The sequence below is a fragment of the Eptatretus burgeri genome, chromosome 3, assembly GCF_056783735.1.
Source record: "Eptatretus burgeri isolate ZD-2024b chromosome 3, Ebu_testis_v1, whole genome shotgun sequence".
Classification (NCBI taxonomy): domain Eukaryota; kingdom Metazoa; phylum Chordata; class Myxini; order Myxiniformes; family Myxinidae; genus Eptatretus; species Eptatretus burgeri.
The window spans coordinates 2,434,207-2,457,207 of NC_140963.1; the positions used below are offsets into that span (position 1 = coordinate 2,434,207).

The window sequence follows — 23,001 nt, forward strand, 5'->3', positions numbered from 1 at the left end:
GATCGGCCATTTTGAAAGACTTACCTGAATTAAAAAAAAAATACCACTACGCCAAAAAAGACAATGATCCACAATTCGGGCTGTTCGGGTTCACCCTGAACCCAAATTTGTGTCCACAGTCGACGCATAGATTTACATCTCGAAGATGAAGGCTTTTTTCCTTAACGCAGGGACACAAAGCAATGCCGATCTGTCATGAGTCTTCAAGAGAAGGCAACATCAGGAAGGTGGAGTTGGAGCACCATCTCACACTCTCTGGTGAACTCTCCCTAGATCTGTGCTCTGGTCCACGCTGCTCTCGACCCTCTAGAAAACGACCACTCAAATTGTCTCCCAGTGCACTCTGCCACTATATCAAGCTGCATCAAGGAGAGAAAAAAAATCAGTCTGTGCCCCCTTTTCGCTGCATGATCCATCCACCAAAACCTAGTACCTCGGCCTTTGCGAGAGGGAGGGACTGTGCTTGTGCCGTGTGGCCCTCCTACTTGGTGGATAAGACCCGAGTTGAATCATATCACGTTTTGACATCGACCTGTGTCTGACAGTAAAAATGGTCAAGTTGAAGTGTGATGGATAATGTTATGTGAAAGGTCAACATAAGGCCGCCGCCACCTTATTCCAGTTACATAATTAAGGATGGCTCTCGCAAGGATATCCCACAAGCGTTTGGTCGGGGAGAATTCTGGCAATGTGATAAATCGTGGCAGAACACTTGACAACACCATTGGCCTTCATGAATTTCTCACAACGATGATCATGCAATGTTGGCTTGGTAAGCAAGTGCTGCACCACAATGTTGTGAAATGGCACTTCATTTTACTGGGAAATATTGTCACTGAAGAAGACAACTTCGGTATATCATGGTCCTTATGGAATTGTCCATACATACTTCTTGCTGTCCTTAAGTAGAGACTGAATCTCACCTCATAGGTTACCTTGCCTTCACAATGGCCAAGCTCACCTTGATCCACCACCTGCAAGCTATGCTCCACTAAAGTGTCTGCCAGTCAATGGAAAAGTGTTTTTTCATCTGTGGCTAGATGTAAATGTGCAGTACAAAAGTGTTCACACGGTTTATTGATATTTGTTATAAAGTACTTAATGTAATTGATATGCAACTTCCTCAATGTGCCTCAATATAACTCATGACCCTTTTGTTCAAAGTAAAATTTCTTACCTCTATTCCCTGTGTTAGTTGCTGTAGGCAGATCTGAGTGCGAACACGCCGCACCACGTGCTCCTTCTCTGAAAGCCCGTCTGAGTGGCTGGACAAAGCATCGAGTTCTGGCGTGAGCGCCTGAGATGCTCCTTCGGGTGAAAGAGTGCCACCAGGGTGACACCGACCATCGGTGGCAGTGCTGGGTGAACGTTCACTGGTGGCACCTTCCTCACCTTCAGATGCAGAAAGATTCTCCGAACTGAACGTCGAGTATGACTGGCAGCTGCTCATGCAACGTGCCGGTCTACGAATGAGAGGTGACAACACAATGATTTCAGCAATGATTGATTGGAGCATGCAAAAGCGAAACGTAATGGATTTTTGTTTATTAAAAGCAATTTTACTTGTGATACGCTTCAGTTAAAAGGCAATCAAAAGAGAGATTTTTTTTTTTTCTATGGTGGTGTAATTTACCAGCCATGGTAGTGTAATGGTCAGAGCATCTGCTCTGAGTCTGGGAGGTCAGTGGTTTTAACCTCATCCGAGATATATATACATATATATATATATATATATATATATATATATATATATACATACATATATATATATATATATATATATATACATACATATATACCGTGCATATATATATATATATATATATATATATATATATATATATATATATATATATATATATATATATATATATATATATATATATATATATTATAAGCGGAGGTTACCAAGGCCCGTCAGTCCAAATGAACAATTTACAGCCTCGCTATTTCTCAATACACACCATGCCAAGCCAATGAAAAACACAGAAACAAGCTGGAACATTTAACAAAAGGGATATTTATTTATAATAGGGCAGGGGAGCACGCAAGAAGGCAGAGTTAACCGAATAAGAAAATGTAATTTACAAGGAAAGGAAAACACTTATACAATTCTACTTAGAGACAGGGCCCACGGGCCCACGGACACACACACGCACGCACGCACGCACGCACGCACGCACGCACGCACGCACGCACGCACGCACGCACGCACGCACACACACACACACACACACACACACACACACGCACACACGCACACGCACACACACACACACACACACACAATAAAATGGACCTCAATGGGTCTTCGGTCAGTAGAGCCGGGCCGGGGTACCTGTCCCTCCACGTGCGGTCACACCGACCCGAACCACCACGGTGGGACTCCAACCCACGACCTTGGCATTGCCAGCACCAAGACTGCAGACCGCTTGACAATGACCACAGCCTGCGCCGCAATCACCACCAGGACTGCAGACCGCTCTCGAACCACGATCCTCCAGAATGCACTCTTGTCTCTCCCACACTCGTCCAGACCACCACTCTTCTCCTCTTCAGGTGGGAGGGGCTTCTTCTCCTCGCCACCCCCTCATGATTGGACAGTGGGTTGTCAGGCCACGCGTGGTGGCCTCCCGATTGGCTGGGGCGCGCGTGGTGCTCGCCCTCTGCTCATTGGCTGGAGGAAATGCTCTCTGCTCTTCCTCGGAGTGGAGCTTCGACCCGAGGCGACAAAGGCTACGCCCACGTCCTCAGCCAAAAGCAGGTGCGTAATGGCGACCGGGTCGAGTGCAGGACGGTGCGCTGTTGTTGTCATTGTTGTAGTCATTGTAGTCGTAGTTGTTGTTGTTAAAAGATCTAATAAACTTGACTATACAATAATTCGTATTCCACACATGTAATTCCCATTAGACAAAGGGGGGATTCTAACTGTAAACACATACTTATTGAAATAACTAAGCTTAGGGACTCTGGCTGTTTGTGTGCACAAGGTTTCCAAATCCATAACAATACATATACAATGCTGGGTGTTTGGATATGGACACCCAGCAGGATTAAAAACAAAACCTGTCAAAGGGCGGAGGAGCTCCTTGTGAGCCAACGGCCATCCATATCTAGTGCCCAACTGTGTCTGCGGACGTCCTCCTGCAGTTGGGTTACTTCTTATTAGGAGGTTGGTGGCAGGATTTGCACTCCAGCCACCGTAAAACGCTTCATTCCGCAAAACGCAAAAACGCAAAAAAATCTGAAAACCCACTCCGTGGGAGTACCTCCTGTGCAGCTTCCCTTCGCAGGGCAGCTCACCGGATGATGGGATTGGGGCAAAGCCTTCGGGACCCCCAATCTTTGATAGGAGGGAAACCACGGGGTAACATCCCTGGGTCAGATTGCGGGAGAGTGTGTCGGAGTGGTGCTGAGGTGTCGTCCACCAGACGGCGGTCTCCTTGGGTTAACCTGAGGCGGTCCCTTCGGGTGGGTGCCTGGAATGTCCTATCCCTAAGAGAGGATGATCACCTGTCTCTGTTATCATCTGAGCTCAAGCGTTTGGACATCGGGATTGCAGCTCTCTCTGAGGTTCGGAGACCAGATTGCGGCGAGATAATGGTGGGTGGTTACACCTACTATTGGTCTGGTCGCTCTGATGGTTACCATACCCAAGGAGTTGCTGTAGCTGTGTCCAATAAGCTGACCCCAATGATAATTGAGGTAACACCGGTCAACGAGCGTATTATGAGATTAAGGATTCGTCACTCCTTAGGTGTCATTTCCCTGGTCTCTATTTATGCTCCGACTGAGGCGAGTGATCTCACCGTGAAGGATGCATTCTACGCCACACTCGAGTCTGTGGTTGATCAGTGCCCCAGACGAGATACACTTCTAGTCTTGGGGGATTTCAATGCATCGACTGGAACTGATAGGGATGGTTATGAGGTGTGTGTTGGTCCCCATGGGTCAGGAACTATGAACCAGAATTGCACTAAGTTCCTTGACTTTGCAAGAAGTCATGGACTTAGGGTGGCTGGTTCATGGTTTCAGCGCCCGCAAGCTCATCGCTGGACTTGGTATTCCAACGCTGGCGGTGTGGCAAAGGAGATTGACCATGTCCTCATTGACGGTCATTGGAGGATGATCCAGAACTGCAGGGTCTACCGGAGTGCTCAGTTCCTCAATACTGACCACAGGCTTGTTGTAGCAACTCTAAAGCTGCACCTTAAATCCTGGAGAATGGTACCATCCCAGCCTAGGCTGGATGTTGCCAAGCTCAGGGATGAGAGAGTAGCTGAGGAGTTTGCGAACAGGCTGAGTGGACACTTGGGGGGTCTGGGTGCTTTGGGGGTCCTGAAGAGTTGTGGAGCACCTTCAAGACCACCGTCCTTGATGTTGCCGGTGGATGCCTTGGAGTTCACCGCAGGGCAAAGAAGAATTTTGTCTCTCAAGGGACACTGGATACCATTGACCAGAGTCGCAGGGCCAGGCTGAATGGCAGAGCTGAGCTGTTCAGGGAGCTGAGGCGTAAAACTGTACGTGCACTGAGGGTGGACAAGGAGGCCTATGTGCGAGGAATCTGTGAGGGGGTAGAGCATCACCTGTGGACAGGTGATTCTCGTCCCGCTTACAGGGGAATTCGCGCATTACGTTCATCCAAGCCCATCCCTCGGAGCACTGCAGTTCGAGCAGAGAGTGGTAGGTTCTTGACAGAGGAGTCTGAAGTGAAGGCCCGCTGGGCCGGTTACTTTGAGCGGTTGTACCAGGCTGATCCCCCAGCTGTCGAGTTAGACGTCAAGGGTGTTACAATCCCTGTTGCTGACCCTCGAATCAACTGTGGTCCACCATCGCTTGTGGAAACACGGGCTGCGGTGAACCAGTTGAAACGGGGCAAAGCTCCAGGGATCTGTGGCATCCATGCCGAACTTCTCAAGGCTGGTGGAAATGCTGCACTCGCGTCGTTGCATGCAGTTTTGTGCTCTGCCTGGAACACAGGCATCATCCCAACTGACTGGAAGAGGGGCCTTGTTGTCCCTCTCTGGAAAGGGAAGGGTGATCGCCAAGACTGCAACAACTACCGAGGGGTGACGCTGCTCTCAGTGCCGGGCAAGGTCTTTGCTCGGATAATTCTTGATAGGGTTCGCCACCATCTGCTTGAGCACCAGCGTCCAGAGCAGTCAGGCTTTACACCAAAGAGGTCAACGATTGACCGTATCCTTGCACTTCGTGTCCTCACCGAACGCAGACGAGAGTTTCGGCAGGGGCTGCTTGCAGCCTATGTTGATCTCTGTAAAGCGTTCGATTCAGTGAATCGGGATGTCCTCTGGAGGATTCTTGGTCTTCGTGGGGTGCCACCGAAACTGATCGATCTGATGTCTGAACTCTACTCTGGTACTGAGAGTGCTGTGAAGTGTGGTGGTACCGCCTCTGACTTATTTCCAGTTGTTACTGGAGTTCGTCAGGGATGTGAACTTGCCCCCACACTTTTCAGCACTTGTATGGACTGGATTTTTGGGAGGATGTCGGAGAGATCAAGTTGCGGTGCATCGTTTGGCAATGTCAAGATCTCGGACCTTGATTTTGCAGATGATGCAGTCATCTTTGCGGAGACTTTAGACATCCTCTTGGGGGCCCTCGAGGTGCTGAATGAGGAGTCAGAGCCGTTGAGATTACGGATTTCTTGGGTCAAAACAAAGATCCAGGCTTTCGGTGACATCTTGGATGCTGCTGTCCTGTCTGTGTCTGTTTGTGGTGAGGATGTTGAGGTCGTGGATAGATTCACTTACCTTGGCAGTGATATTCATGTCTCCGCAGGTTGTGAGCCGGAGGTCAATAGACGTCTGGGTCGGGCCTGGGGAGTCATGGATTCACTGGATCATGGGGTGTGGCGCTGCCGGTACCTGTGCGGGAGGACGAAAGTCCGAGTCTTCAGGTCCTTGGTACTTCCAGTCTTGCTCTATGGGTGCGAGACTTGGACTTTGACCAAGGATCTGAGACGGAGACTTAATTCCTTTGGTACCAGGTCTCTTCGGAGAATCCTTGGCTATCGCTGGTCGGATTTTGTGTCCAACGAGCGGTTGCTGAGAGAGACTCGGATGAGATTTGTTACCTGCATAGTCCGTGAGCGTCAGCTGCGGCTGTATGGACATGTGGCTCGTTTTCCTGACGCTGATCCTGCTCACCAGATTCTCTCAGCGAGGGAGTCTCATGAGTGGAGGAGGCCAGTGGGCCGACCACGTGCCTCATGGTTGCAGCAGGTTGACCATCATCTCAAGGAGATGGGGATGGGCCTGGCATCTGCCTGGGGGATGGCCAGACGGAGGCCCCTGGAGTACCGGCGGAAAGTGGACGCAGCGACGCGCTGTTCTGGCACATGCTCCCATACCTGACCCTGACCTGACATATACATATCCATATATATATATATATATATATATATATATATATATATATATATATATATATATATATATATATATATATATATATATATATACACATATATATATATATACACATATATATATATATACACATATATATATATATACATATATATATATATATATATATATATATATATATATATATATATATATATATATATATATATATATATATATATATATATATATATATACACACGAGGTGTGTTCAAAAAGTGTCCAACCTTAATTTTTCGTGCGTAAACAAATGAAGCTAGGGAGGCGTGGTTTGGTGCACGTATGTAGGCGATCCTAATCCGTATGCGTGAATATTTTCCCGCCTGCAGAAGCTGTCAGTCGCCAACAGACCGCCGATGAGTGAGGAAGTGTAAGGGAGCGCAGTCGGATTTTCGTTTTTGACAAAATGACGGAAAAACTTGAACAACATCAAATTTTGTATAAAGCTTGGCGATTCCCAAGTGGAAACGATCCGCAAGATTCAACAGGCCTTCAGGAACGAAGCAATGGGCACCACACAGATAAAAGAGTGGTACAACCACTTCAAAGATGGTCGCACATCAGTGGAAAGTGAAGCACGTTCTGGTAGGCCCTCAACACCCTGAAATGAGGTCGTCATTAACCAAGTGGGGACTCTGCTGATGCAGGATCGTCGAATCACGATCAGAGAACTTGCAGACGAGGCGGGCGTCAGCATTGGATCCGTTCATTCCATTGTGACTGAGGATTTGGGCTTCAGGAGAATCTCAGCGAAGTTCGTGCCAAAGCTGCTAACGATCGAGCAGAAGCAACTCCGTTTGGAGATCGCCCAGGACATGCTGGAGACTGTGAACAGCGATCCCAACTTCTTCAACACTGATCACTGGCGATGAGACCAGTGATCCGTCATTTTGTCAAAAACGAAAATCCGATGGCACTCACTTACACCTCCTCACTCATCGGCGGTCTGTTGGCGACTGACAGCTTCTGCAGGCAGGAAAATATTCACGCATACGGATTAGGATCGCCTACATACGTGCATCAAACCACGCCTTTCTAGCTTCATTTGTTTACGCACGAAAAATTAAGGTTGGATACTTTTTGAACACACCTCGTATATACATATATATACATACCTATGAGGAGGAGTTTGGGACCATACTCTGTGCAGAGCGTTGGTGCTGCTTCAGCAGTCTCCTTGGCTATTGGGCACAATCTTGGACGGGTCGCCATTTCGACACAGTACAACAGCATGTTGGCACTCATTTTGCTGACCTCGGAAGGATGACAGGTCAAGTTTACCCCACCTGGTATTAATTCAACAGCTGAACGGGATTTGAACTTTGGACCCGCGGATCCAAAGCCCACCACCCCATGAGCAAATGGGCAGGGTGGATTTTGCTTGTCTTCTTGAGGCTCCGCCCAGACGGGCCGCCTATGAAGAGAACGAGAGGTCAGTTTTTTTTAGTCAGTCAGTTGGCGTTAGTCAGTTGGCAATAGCTGGTTGCGGCTCTGACAGCTTTGAGTGTCAGTTGGCGATAGCTGGGCAATGGCTATCGTCATTTCCAGTCAGACAGCTGTTTCATTCAGTTCCAGTCAGATGGTGATTGTGTCGGTTCCAGTCAGACGGTTGCTATTTTCATTCAGTTCCAGTCAGACGGTTGCTCGTCCGTTCTCGTCAGACGGTCGTTTCGTCAGTTCCAGTCAGACGGCTGTTTCATTCAGTTCCAGTCAGATGGTGATTGTGTCGGTTCCAGTCAGACGGTTGCTATTTTCATTCAGTTCCAGTCAGACGGTTGCTCGTCCGTTCTAGTCAGATGGTCGTTTCGTCAGTTCAAGTCAAACGGTCGTTTTGGCAGTTCAAGTCAGATGACTGTTTCAGTCAGTTCCAGTTTGACGGCTGCTTCATCGATTCCAGTCTGACGGCTGCTTCGTCCGTTCCAGTCAGACAGTTGGTGAGCTGGCGACAGTTGGTGGCGGCCTTGGAGCCTTACAGTTTCTCACAGTGCCTCAGCTTCTCACAGCTCCTTACATCCATCCATCGGTTGTGGCTCCTGACGGTGGGTGACGTTCAGACCATTAATGCTGGTTCTGCTCGAGACCTGCTCTTGGCGTACCTGATTCTTGGGGGTGACGTCGACTGGCGTTCAAGTCTGTTTGCGAGTGGGTGCACGGCAAGGCTGGGTGCTGGAACGGACAAGGCACGCTCACACATTTCAGGATGTTTTATTTGACGTACGATTTCTATTTGGTGAGCGAGAATGGGTTTCTCTCCCCCCCCCTCCCCACCACCCCGAATGATCTGCTGGGTACCCTTGTCTCATGTTTAATTGTTAAGTAAGGCATAGTGATAAGCATCTGCTCTATGTCTCTTTTTCTATGAGTGCCTGATTAATTCTTTATTTGGTTGCGATTATTTTGATTGATTTGAATTTACATATTTTTACTCCGCGGAAATGAAAACGTTCTTGTTATTTATTTTTTCCTGATTAATAAATTCCTTTGTTGGCATTCCAACCTGTCCCTGCTTGCTCTTTCCTTCCATTGATCCAGCATTGCCCGAACCTAGATAAACTGGGAGGTAATTACCAAACTAATTGACCTGTCATAGTCAGCACGTACCAGCGGTTAAACGCTCGGCCACCCTAATTAAGATCAAATGAAGATAAGATTGGTGCTTTGCCGAGGGCACGCTCCCCATTCAGGAAGCCACGTGACCTCTTGTTAAATGGCAAAATTAGATGGTGGAAACTGGAACTTATGGTTAACTGATTGGCGTTCATGGTTCTAAAGCAACCAACCATATGTCGAAGTTAATTGTGAGCGGTGGCCCCAGGTCCGGCTCTTCCGAGGCCAAACGGGGATTAAACCCCCTCATAATACACTCAGTACCCGTGGCCGAAACACACTGGTATCTGGGAGTGGGATTTTTTGAACCCCCCCACCCCCCGAGTGACAAACTGGTGTCAGGAGTGGGATATTTTTCAAACCCCTTGATCAATAAATTGGTGTCAGATAGTCGCCATGTGGTGCACTTCACGCACCTCAAATTCAGAACTGTTAGACAAAATTTTAGTGAAATTTATTGGTGCCGACAATGGTGGACCAACACGGGCAGATCCCAGTAACCCACACCCTCGGCCTCAGGAAAATGCAGCGCCGATAGCACAGAACGCAGGTTATCGCAGCCAGTGCAGCCTGAGCATGACACGATGTGGTTCCTGAGGCAATTAATGGCACATATCAAAATGATAGACCAAAACAATAGGAGCAGAATGGACAGGATAAGTGAAAAAAAAAACGACAGGAGAATGGACGCAATGAGCAGAAAATTGGACCAGTCAGACATATACATATATATATATATATATATATATATATATATATATATATATGTATGTATGTATGTATGTATATATATATATATATATATATATATATATATATATATATATATATATATATATATATATATATATATATATATATATATATATATATATATATATATATATACATACATATACATATACACATGTATACACACCAGCAAATATAACCTGTCGCTTCACTGACAAGGATATTAAAGAGGGGGGAGAGAGAGGGGGAGAGAGAGGGGGGAGAGAGAGGGAGAGAGAGAGAGGAGGGAGGGGGAGAGAAGGGGAGAGAGAAGGAGGTGAGGAAGATAGAGGAGAGAGGGGGAGCAAGGAGTGGGGTAGTGAGGAGGGGGAGTGAGTGGAGGTGGGGGATCTCATAGGAGGTGAGAAAGGGGGAGAGAGGCTGGAGGGGGAGAGAGGAAGTACAGAGAACAAGGAGGGGTGGGGTAGTGAGGAGTGGGAGTGAGGAGAGATGGCAGATGTATGAGGAGGTGAGGAGGCAGGGAGATAGGAAAAGGGGGGGCGGTGTTGGGAGAGAGACACCTCAACAAATGGCAAATGTAGCTATGCACTCCAGGAGGGGGATGGGAGTGAAGAGGATGAGGAGAGAGTAGGGGTTTTTGGAGGAGGCAAGCATGAGGGGAGAGGGTTCTGGTCTTGTGCTCGGTCGAAGGACTTGAGAGAAAAAGGGGAGAGTGGTTCTCGACTTGCGTTTGATAGTGGGACTTGTGGGGAAGTGGGGGTGTAGTGCAGGATTGAACAAAATGAGGTACGTCAAAACAGCACGTTAATACAGCATCTGGAGATGACCCGGAGATTCTGTGGGGGGTGGAGAGGGGAGGGGGTTTGGGAGATGGTAAGCATGAGGGGAAGTGGAGGGAAGGAAGGCAACATGTGGGGAAGGGAATGCGGTGTGAGGGGACGGGAAGTGAAGGTAGCACGAGGGGAAGGGAAGGCGGTGTGAGCGGAGGAAAAGGAAAGGTAGCACGAGGGAAGGGGAGGGGACGGCAACATGAAAGGATGGTCAGGGAAGGCAGCATAAGAAGAAGGGAAGGGAGGCAGCATGAAGGGAAGGGAAGGCAGTGTGAGGGGAAGGGAAGGGAATGGAAGGGCGATAGAACGCACCCAAAGAGCTACATTTTCTTTTTAACCGCCGGGGTCTATATAAAACCGGGCAGGAGCATTTAAAACCCACAATATTACCCCTGGCAATGACCTGCCTGCATGCATGCATGCATACTCACACATGCAATGACCTTTGCACCCCTCCAGTCAGCTCACATTAAATCTGATTCGTATATGCTACACTATGGGGAAGCCGTTTTAAATTGAAAACTAAACGGTTAGCCCTTTAACAGGGGGGGGGGATGGAGGAGAAGGGGAAGGGGTGAGCGGCGGGAGAGAGAGTAAGGGGAGAGGAAAGGGGGGAGAGTTCACTTCATCTGCATGCCAAGTTTGGGACTGCTGGGTTTCATGGTTTTGGAGTTATGGAGGAGATGGACAGACAGACGGAGTGACTGACATTTATTGGTATGGATGTGTACGTATATTTATTGCAACAAAAATTACTCATGGGTTACTGGATTAATTCATTATTTTGTAGATTGTCGATACTGTAGATAGATTTTATAGATACTAGATTAACATGCAAGATCGTTAGAATAAGGTATCCCAACCTTGCAGCAGCAAGAGAAAGGTGTAGAGAAAGCCTTTTGTCAACCTGCCCCCATGTCTGTCTCTTTTTTTTCAACTCTTTTCCCTCTGAAGTCAATGTTCTTATTATTCCCCATTGGATGTTCTCACCTCCCGACATGGTTGGAATTCCAACATGTCAAAATCATGTGAGTGAGATTCAGATGCAACTACGGCAACATGTTGGGCTCCTGGTGTGAAGTGCGGCATGTTACACCAACATGGGAAAACCATGTGACTGAGGTTCGATGCCCAACGTCACAATGGCAGAAGCATGTGTGTAGCCCTCAGTGGGGCTGTGGGAACCTTGGTGGGACGAGGGGATCCTTGTCATGGGAAGGTCGGAGAGAGGTGGCACATTGGATATAAAAGACAATTGTGTGGAAGCGTGGAATACAGCTCGGCTGAGATAGCCAGGGAAGTCAGTCAGGCCAGTACAAAAGCACCAGAAGTACAGTCGCAGTCAGTTGCTGGCCAGTCAGTTCATGAATGGTTGTTCAGTAACGAGGGAGTCGAATTAGCCAAAGTCAGTCATCACCGCAGTCGAGAAGAGCCTTGGCTAGTGTCAGTTGGAGGCAGTGGAGTCGGCGTCCTGAATTCTAATGATGGCCCTGAGGAGAGATGAGGACACAAGCTTCCGAACCTGCTGCACGAGCACAGAGCCATGAGGAGTACCCCATGCTGCGCCCACCCTGCGTCCCTCAACAGGAAAGGCCCGCACCAAAATTTCTACCAGAACCACCCATTCTGTCACTCTTCCAATTGTTTCATATCTTGGAAAAGAGTCTGTGTGTTAAGTTATTTTAAAATAGGCATCCACACCATCTTAACCTCGCTTAAGTGCATGTGCCGATCAGATTTTTCTTTCCTGTTTCTCTTTTTGCTGTACCCCCATCCTTTCATCATTTATTAAACCTTTTCATTAATAAAGCATTGTTGCTGTGGTCTTTGACCAACAAAATCGACCTCCAGCGTAACCAAATTGTCCTTGATGTCCAGCAGTCCTGGGTCCCCGTAAGAGAAACCAGGCCGTTACAATATGATGTGATGGTTGGTTCTTCGCAGAAGATGATCAGGGAAGATTCATCTCTATGCATACTGGCATGCTTGCCGGTGGCTAAACAGTTCAATTTATTTCCCATTCTATCTTTCCCCATCCGCACGAGGTGCCCATCCTACATCGGCAAGCTCTTTAGTAATCCCTCTGTAAACCTCATCCTCACAATGATCTCCTCCCTCAGTTCATCCATCCTCCTTCTATCCATACTCTTCACTCCTGCTATCCTGGCACAGTTGTTTTTGTTGACCTGCAGGCTGTTGTTGCTTCTCTGTCAGTGCCATTGTCTCCAGACCATAAAGGTAGGCCGGGATTACCTTTCAATTTCCTTGATATTTTCCTGTCTCCCATGAGTCACTCCACTTTCCTCCATGCACATGCATCCACCTGTATCCTCCTCAGCATCTCTGCCTCTGTCTGCTTCTGACTACCAGCCTCAGTCACCATTCCCCCATGATTCTCAAATCTGCATCCCTGCTAGACATTCATTCCCTTGAAACCACAGGGCCGTCAGCTAATAGTGGTTTATTTAAATAAATAAATTGTAAATAAATAAATAATGATTCCTGTGCTCGGATATAAATTCAAACAGTTACGTGTTAATGTCACACTGTATTAAGTTAACTACCCTGCAAGTCGGCTACATTTTTAAGATGTCGTTTTTGTTAACACAGTCGCATACTTGTGGCTTTTCTGACCAAGGATTTTAAACAGAGTGTTTAGTTGAGCCAGCAAATGATAAACAATGTATCACTTTAGCACAGTTTCATTATTTTACTTCCTACGTCAACAACTTCCTAACACATTAAAAAAATAAATTGTGCAGTTAGTTTCATCACCGGTGTAGCTTCGCTGAATTTCACAATCTGTTCAATTACTGGCTAGTTCAGTAAGCAGCATGAAAAAAATGGATGGTGGCTAAAGACAGACTCACTCAAACCAAAATCAAATGAAAACCCTGACAATACTGCAGGCAAGTTTTTTGCACCTGGAGAAAATGTGAAGGCTGCGGAAGCTTCACAGAAGGTATCACCGTTGATCGCAAAATGGGAAAAGATCACACCATCGGTGAGAACTTTGTCAAACCAGCCGCAAAGATAATGGCTAGCTAGCATCTTGCTTGGGGAAAAGGTAAGTGATGAAACTAGCAGGGTACCTCTGTCCAATGACACCATACCGTGGCGAACAACATGCATGGCTCAAAATGTTAAAAGTCAGGTGGTGACACGACTATGTCAGTGCCAGTACTTTTCACTCCAGCTGGACGAGTCCACCGGCACAGGAAATGACAGAAATCTGTGTTTTATCAGGTACATTTACGCTGAGGAAGTGCATGACGATTTTCTTTTCTGTTGCTCTCTGCCTTGTGACGCAACAGGAGAAGCCATATCTGACACACTCAACTCTTTAATTGTACATTCTGACGTGGACTTGACGCGATGTGTTGGTGTTTGGATAGACGGTGCAACAGCAATGAAAGGCAGACAAAGAGGGTTATCGGCCCGTGCCCTTGCGGTTGCACTATCTGCGACAGCAACACACTGTACTATTCACCGAGACCAACTTGCTGTGAAAAAAAATGTCCCCATGCCTTAAAACAGTGCTGGACGAGGCTTTGCCAATTGTTAATTTTATTGAAGATAGAGCAATGAACACCCGCCTTTTTAAAGGTCGTTGTGAAAAGATGGGAAGTGAACACACAAAACTCCTTTCCATACTGAACTTTGCTGGCTGTAACAGGGGGGGGGGGGTTCTCACCCTCCTCTTTGAACTGCGTGAAGAGGTGAAAATGAGCGATGACCTCGATGACTGGATGCATGATTTGCAATGGCTTGCACAATTGGCACACCTGGCTGATGTTTTGAGCACTGAACAGGTTGAATCAAGATTTGCATGGAAGAGCTGTTACCATATTTAATGCCCATGACAGAATAAAGGCTGCACGCAGGAAGAAGGACTTATGGGGTGCTCGTCTTGATCGCGAAGGATTGTAGTCTTTTTCGACACTCGCCAATTTTAAACTCACTGCCGAAGAGGAGCAAGATGGTGATGCAGTCGAAGCCTTTAAAGCGCATCTGTAAAGCCTTCACTAATAATTTGGAAAATATTTCCCACAACCAGACCCAGGCTATGAGTGGATCAGAAATCCATTTGCAGACAAGACCCACATCGAAAAGGTCAGTGTAAAGCCTCCACCAACAGAGGTTGATAACCTTGTGGAGATCGCATCAGATGGGACACTGAAGATGTTTTACAGGGAGAAAAGTGAAACCGACTTTTGGCTCCATGTAAAAGCCAGAGTATGCTGGGCTCGCAGACGCTGCTTTGAGGCATCTAATGCCGTTTCCAACAACGCACAGCTGTGCAGTTGGATTTTCCACACTTGTTGATATGAAAACCAAAAATTACCCCTGGTTGGAGAGTGACGGTCATCTCTGAAGCTCTGTAGATGTGGATCTCTGATCGGCTTAGAATGGCTTCGATGTCGTCTTGTCTTTTGGTTCAACGTACAGACGAAAGCCCAGGAGTAAAAAGGATAGAAAACCTCAGAAATCAAATTACAAATTCGAAAAATAAGACCTGACCAGATTCAGATATTGTACCCGACTATCTTAATCCGATGGAAATTCCACCGAGATCGGATAATAAATGGTGGAGATAATGTTGAAATTAGCTGATTTTTCAACTTTGGAGTGACCTTGACCTTGACCTTCAATCGTGTCTAAAGTCATACCATCGTGCATCATTCACCGACCCCTACCTACATACCAAGTTTCATCAAGATCGGGCGAATTTTTTTTGACCACATCACATCGACGACATTTTCTGCAATTACCTGGAACACCTGTGTACTTCTTCCACTCCTTCTTCAAGTCCTCAGCTTCCTCACTAAGTTATTCATACTTTACCTTCACTCTCACTGAGTACACTATTTTTCAGAAACATTATCTCTGCACTTATACTACCTGGGGCCCATTCAAAACTAATGTAATTCTTGAGGGGGGGGCATGAGGGGGGGGGGAGTGGAGTGGATGGTGGGTGTATGTCCAAACATTACGGAGTGTTACAGTGGGGTGGGGGGGGGGGTGTTTCCTGTGCCATTACATAATACTCTCCACCAAGGACTACTTTGTTTCATGCATCCTTTAATTAATGAAGCAAGTATTCAATGATGCACGTATTCAGTACATGAATGCTAAAAGTAAATCGCTTTGTTTAGATGTCATCTTCCCACGGTGGTCGTTGAGTTTCTGGAGGATGTAATGGTGTACCCATGATAACAGATACATGAGGTGGAATTTGCAAACCATCAGTGTCGATGTCGTCCTCATCAAGCCACTCTAATTCTTCGTTCTCCAAGCAACTGATTGTACACATCGGTTCGCATTGAAGTTTGCCTTTTTGTGGCACAGTTGGGATAATCAGTGTCTTTTTTCCAGCAGAATCGTGAATGAGTTGTCACGGACTTGATAGACGCACGATAAAGTCCACAATTTTTGCAAGTACGTTTTTGCAGTCGATCGCTCTGTAGGCGAGGACACAACATTGTACGGGAGTCCCTTAGCAAAAAAATTTCTTTGCTGCTGCGGGAAGGATGCTGTTGCCAAGAAATAAATGCATTTCTCTATCAGCCATGACTTTTTTGAGAGATCTCACTGTCGGCTGGTGATGGAAGAAAAAGTGAAGCCACTTCCCTGAGAAGACGTAATATTTTGTAAATTTGTATCCTTTAAATTGTAGGATTTTAAACATTTTTTTTGACATCGCCAAGATCCGTCCAAATAAATGTTACAAAATAAAAATGAAATTTAAATTTCTCAAATACAAAATTTATTCTGTTGGTGCAGTTTTGCCGATTATTCCATCACTGCTTTTTCCACAGACACTTAATCTCATTTGGCAAACGAGAACAGCACTCGGTGGAGTGCGTACCTCCGCCAGACTGAACAGTTTACGTTTTGTATCCCACTGATGGGTCAGATCTGAATCCAGATCTTCACTAAAATCGAATCATTTTTTCCTTGTCACACGCCCAACATGTCCACCAAGTTTCATCTGAATCTGTTCATAACTTTTTGAGATATCCCGTTCACAGACAGACGGACAGACAGGGGTGAAAACATAACCTCCACCTATGTTTGGTGGCAGAGGTAGTGAAAGCAATTGAACATTTTCGGCAACGATTGCATCAGTCCAAGCGATTAGTCCGATTACACCATTACAGAGTTTCCGACTGCTGCTTGGTCCTATTGACAGCATACTGTGCCGCCTTTCCTTCTTCAAATATTGTTCATGGTACTGAAAAAAAAAACGGAATAAATAGCATCCTTATGAAACGGGGGTGAGGGCGTGGTCTTCAAGTGTTCGATAATATCTTAGGGGGTGTCGATTGAAGCGTCACACAGCGTTATGGGGGATGTTACATTTGAGCAAAAAAGTGCGTGATGTAATTGTTGAATGGCCCCTGGATGGCTATCCTGCCCAGGCTCTTCACTTCCTTCCTCTCCTTCATGTGCACAACGAACACTGCAGGCTTGTGCTGGATTGTGACATTCTCTTCTGCCACTGCCTTGCAGTCCTTGATCCTCCATAGCTGCTGCACCCTATCAACAGATTCGATTCCATTTTGTGCTGTCCAATCATGGACATGATCTTGTGATTTTCCCACTTCTGGAATAACTAACGAGTAAATTCGAAACAATTTCTCATCACTAGTTCCACCAGTCCTCTACTCTCTCTCTCTACTTTAATCTCTCAATTCCTCTTCATTACTCTCACATGTGCAGTGAAGTCTCCTGCAGCGCATACCTTCACCTCCAGGTCAACCATTCCCAACATCCTCTCAAGTCTGTCCCCGAACCACTGCCTCTCAGTCTCAGTCCTTCCTGCCTGTCAATAAGACCAAGCAGCAGTCAGAAACCCTGCAATAGTGTCCTTCCTGCCTTCCACACAATTTGTTTCTGTATCACCAACCATGCCATAACGATGAAATTCTCCCATCTCTCCACTCTAACCACTTCTTTGCTGATATATTCAGAAACTATGATTCCAACCCCATTACTTTTTCCAGCTCCTGCAAGAAATATATACAGTAAAATGTGTTCTAGTGTTTTTGGGTGTTTGTAATCTGGGACAAACACTTTTATTTCAGAAGAGTGGAAATATGCTTTTCACACATAACGTCCTGCAAGCATACAATAAATAGGGTAATGATACATATGTTGAAAGAAAGTCAAACAGAAATAACAATGTGCCAGATCACATGACAGCGCTCACCTTTGTCGAGGAGGAAAGTCCAATTCACTGTCAACCTCACCCTCTTCTTCAGAAGTATCCAATGTTCCCCGATTCTATACACAACCATGGATAAAAATTACTTGAGAAAGAATAGTTCGAATAAAATCACATCTTACTTGACTCATTATTGTCCAAAAATAACAACAAAAAACGAACAAAGATATATGGCAACTTCGTCATGAAGTACTCATCAGCAACTTCGTATTATTATTATTATATCATAAACGGCCCAGGAGAAGGGACAATTTTATTGGATTGCTTGCTATCTCCGTGTGTGTGTGTGTGTGTGTGTGTGTGTGTGTGTGTGTGTGTGTGTGTGTGTGTGTGTGTGTGTGTGTGTGTGTGTGTGTGTGTGTGTGTGTGTGTGTGTGTGTTTGTTTGTGTAGATTTTGGCCAATTTGATTTGAACTTTTGTCTGGAAATCGAATGGCTTCCATGGTTCATGAGTATGGTCTACATTAAGTCACTCGGCCAATCGTGCACCAATACGAGACTTTCAAAATGACGTATGAAGACTAAATGAGGCCTTTTACGTGTGTGTGTGTGTGTGTGTGTGTGTGTGTGTGTGTGTGTGTGTGTGTGTGTGTGTGTGTGTTTACACCGACTCGGTTCGGCTCACCGGGCACTTTTGACCCGCCGTTTGTCACGTGAAATCTGTAATTTAAATAGCCTTTTAAACATAATTTTCAGCATTTAGACAAATGAGTGTCAATTTTAAAATGGTTAACCAACACTGCTCCGTTTCTGAATGAAAATCGGACTCACGAGAATATACGACTATGAGAAATATCTAAAGATGAGAGGAGTTGGGTTCCTTTCATTTCCTGTTAGTAAAACAAGCTAGCAGTGGCTGTGGTTATAACATGCATGCGCACACGCACGCACGCACACACACACACACACACACACACACACACACACACACACACACACACACACACACACACACACACACACACACACTTTTCCTTTCACCAATAGATGCAAAAATCTACTATAATATATTTTGTGGCCTCAAAACCAAACAAACGAAAAACAACAATCAGATATTGCAGACCCTCGCCAGGACTTGTTTTGTGTAGTGTGTTGTTTGTGTAGTTTTGTGTACCGGTGTGCTATGTAATTAATGAGACATAATTAGAACTGCCACTTTAGAAATGCTGGCGGTGATGACCAGTTCAGTCATTTCAGAGAAGAAGATTTTTGAAGTTTACCAACAAAAAAACAATATGGCTGCCGAATCACGTGACCGATGGCATCATCAAAAATATTTTTGTGGACCATTTTATCCCTTGATGACCCTCAAAAATTTTAATACTGATTGGATGTTGCGTTCTACATATGCAAAATTATGACGTCATAACGAAGGCACCTACTGTATGATGTCATAAAAAAAATCATTCCCCATAAGGAGTACTTGCTCTGTGGCAAGTTTAAATTTTTTCCTTGGTGCGGTTTCAGAGATACAGAAGTCCAACGTTTTTCTGTTTTTCCAACATGGCTGCCACACCATGTGAATTATGACATCATAATGATCATTAAACATTCCACATCAGTAGTCACACCGATGGTGAAAATTTATTCTCAATCCGACAAGCGATTGTGGAGAAAAACACAAAAGTTCTGTGCAGAAAAACAAACAAACAGACAGACAAACAAACAAACAAACGGACCCAAACGCAATATCCTCTCTTTCGGCGATGGTAACTAGAACGGTCCTCTTCACATCGCGACGTTGACCAATATAATGGCTCCGCCCACATTATTACATAATTATGCATCTTTGTTACAAGTTTGATTTCAATGCCTTCAGCAGTTCTCAATATCACATTTTTCCCTGACATGATCTCTGACCTTTGACTTCTTCATGCCAAAATCTAAGCAGTTCATATTTGCATCATAATATATACTTATACCAAGTTTAGACAAAATCACATCACTGGTTCACAAGCTAGCGTGGTAACAGAATTTTTACCCAAAGGGACCTCTGATCTCTTGACCCCATGATGTCATCAGTTAATTTTTACATCATTATACACACTTGTACCAAGTTTGACTTGGATCCCTTCAGCCATTCTTAAGTTATCGCGGAAACAAAATCCTATCATGAACACACACAAGGATGGATGGACAACCCAAAAACATAATGCCTCGGGCAACCTCATCAGCAGAGGCGTACAAATCTACATTTATAATGGCACTCAGCCCACACAACTCCCATTCCCACCTCGCCCTCACTCCCACATCTACTCCCAAACATGATTAACAATAATTATCATCATTTTAAACTTACCCTGGTCCCAGTGCATCAACAAGTCCCAGATATGACCTTTCCATCCATGTTAAGAAGCACAAAGGTTTGGGAAGAAGTCGCCCATCTGCAACCATTCGAGCATTTCACGGGCCCACATCTTGGGGAGTTTTTGCAGTACGGGCTTCAATATATCAACTTTTTGGACGAATTGATTGCACAACAAAAGATTTGGAGAATTTTCCAAAGACACACCCCTCTCTTGCAAGTATGTCTCAAAATATTTTTGGCTTGTTTAAAAGCTTTGTGAGCCGTTTCATTCTACAATCCTCATCTCGCACATATGATAAACATCCGGCTACTCCTACGTACCTCATCACGAGGGCTTTCTGCGCATGTGCGCTGAGCATTTAGTTATAGATTACGTCATTTTTAAAGTCACATATTGAATGATTTGCACATGTGTGGCCTAATAAGATTCGAGTTGTTGGAGCAGGCATGGTAGAATGGTTGATCAGGGAGAGAGAGAGAGAGAGAGAGAGAGAGAGAGAGAGAGAGAGAGAGAGAGAGAGAGAGAGAGAGAGAGAGAGAGAGAGAGAGAGAGAGAGAGAGAGAGAGAGAGAGAGAGAGAGAGAGAGAGAGAGAGAGAGAGAGAGAGAGAGAGAGAGAGAGAGAGAGAGAGAGAGAGAGAGAGAGAGAGAGAGAGAGAGAGAGAGAGAGAGAGAGAGAGAGAGAGAGAGAGAGAGAGAGAGAGAGAGAGAGAGAGAGAGAGAGAGAGAGAGAGAGAGAGAGAGAGAGAGAGAGACACAGACACAAACACAGACACAGACACAGACACACACACAGACACAGACACAGACACAGACACAGAGAGACAGAGAGAGAGAGAGAGAGAGAGAGAGAGAGAGAGAGAGAGAGAGAGAGAGAGAGAGAGAGAGAGAGAGAGAGAGAGAGAGAGAGAATCAGTAAAACAGTGAGAGACAAAGGGTCACTCCCTCTGTGCTGCAGCAGTGCAGCAGAGTTGTGGAAAAGAGGAAATAGCATCATGATTGAGTTCAAACCCCATTCCTGCAGCGAGCACACAGGGACAATAACAAGCTCCACCATGCTCAGAGAAGTTCCACAGTTTGGTGCATAATTCCACAGTTCACCACTAGTCTGTAGTTCGGTGAGCCCGCTTCTTCCTATTAATAATCGCATGTCTTCCACACCGCCGAAATCGGTCTGCACAGCTCACTCCACCTTGGACATGCTGCTTTTACTCACCCAATAATGGATGGAAACCCTCAATGTCACACATGAGATCAGAGCTGTCTCCCTGGACGTATCTCTAGCTCTTGATACAGTCGGCTTCTTGCCATACTCTTCAAACTCTCTGCCAATGGCATCCAAGGCCAACTCCACACATGGCTTACTGACTTCCTCTACTCGTCACCAACATGTGCCACTCAACGGATTCCTTTCATCTCCTCTCTCTGTCAAGGCTGGAGTGCTCCAAGGTAGTGTTCTGGGCCCAGTCCTATTCCTGATCTTCATCAATGATCTCAATGACTCTCTGAAAAATCCTCTTTATCTCTTTGCTGATGACTCCACCCGATACCATGATGTCCCTCATCCTTCAGACAGGCAGGCAGCAGCCTCTTCCCTCTCTACAGACCTTGAAAAAATATCACAAACTGGTCAAACACTTGGAATATGTCTTTCATAACTGACAAATCTCACATTCTTTCTCTTTCTCTCTCTGAAAGGACCATCTTACAAACTACCTATTTACTTTCTGAACAATACTCTTGAGGAAGTGAAATAATTCAAACTCCTCAGTCTCACTATCAGCCACAATATTGCTTGGGTAAACCACATTTCAAAGCTGGCTTCCAAAGCCAGACTGGGCATCCTCCATCATGCCAAAGTCCCTCTTTGGAACAACTGAACTCCTATCTACCTACAAGGCTTTCATCCGCAGTTTGATGGAGTACTGCTCTCTCCTCTGGGCTGGATCCCCTGCCTCACATCTTGCTCAGCTTGATGCCACGGAAACCAAGGCTTTCAAGATCGTTGGAATCTCCCAAGAGGAAGCCGAGTCTACGGCCAATCATTTTGCCAACGCCAACAGCTCGGTGGTCTCTCTGTCTTCTACCGCCACATGTCTGGTCTTGCACTTTCTGCTCTTTCCATGTTATGTCCCCCCAGGTTTCTGCAGGGCTCACCCAATCCACCATCAACCCCTTTCTGGTGAAACTACCTAAATCCAGGATGACTGCTCACCTCCACTCATTTGTTCCTCTTTTTCCTGCCTGTGGAACCAACTTCCACATCCTCTTGAATCTTATTCTTCCCTCCAGGTCTTCAAGACAGCTGTTCATCACCAACTTAGATTACCACCAATCGAAAACCATGATGTTTTGTACCCTCGTTAACCCTCCACTGTGTAAGTTTCCTTCTGTACCCATTTTGTCCACCCCATGCATGCATGTTTTGTGTCCTGTTTTTGTCTGTTATGTCCTGATCCATTCAGTGTACTAGCTCTTCCACAAGCCTCATATATACATACAAAAAAAACATTCCATCCCATCCTTCTTTATTAATCATTAAACCTCTGTTTTACAGCACAGATATCAAGTCAAGTCAAGTCAAGTCATTGTCGGACAGGAGGGCATGTGCCCCGGGTTGTCCTATCTTCAGTAAAACAGCAGCCGGTTGAGACTCCTCTTAAAGCCAGTCGTTGACGCTTGGACGGTGTCCTCAGGAAGTCCATTCCAAACAATGACCAGCCAGTGTGTACTGAAGGCTGCTCTCATCCTGCAGCACGCAGAAGGCTTTACTAATTGCCAGGAGTGCCCGCTAAGGTGACTGTACATATAGGCTCGTTGGTTCTTCAAATGAATAGTTGAGTTCCCGTGCAGGATTCTGTAAAGCGTG

The 23,001-nt window shown here is 45.8% G+C and overlaps 1 protein-coding gene across 1 annotated transcript in view; it reads right to left on the reverse strand.

Moving 5' to 3' along the window:
* Nucleotides 1-23,001, reverse strand: part of LOC147029296 (mitogen-activated protein kinase kinase kinase 12-like) — a 223,389-nt gene that overhangs the window by 25,165 nt on the left and 175,223 nt on the right. Inside the window, exons 11-12 of the mRNA XM_085872244.1 lie at nt 17,811-17,884; nt 1,178-1,463 (exon numbers count right to left, since the gene is read on the reverse strand). Of these exons, the coding sequence (XP_085728370.1) occupies nt 1,178-1,463; nt 17,811-17,884 (360 nt within the window). The remainder of the gene's footprint in view (nt 1-1,177; nt 1,464-17,810; nt 17,885-23,001) is intronic.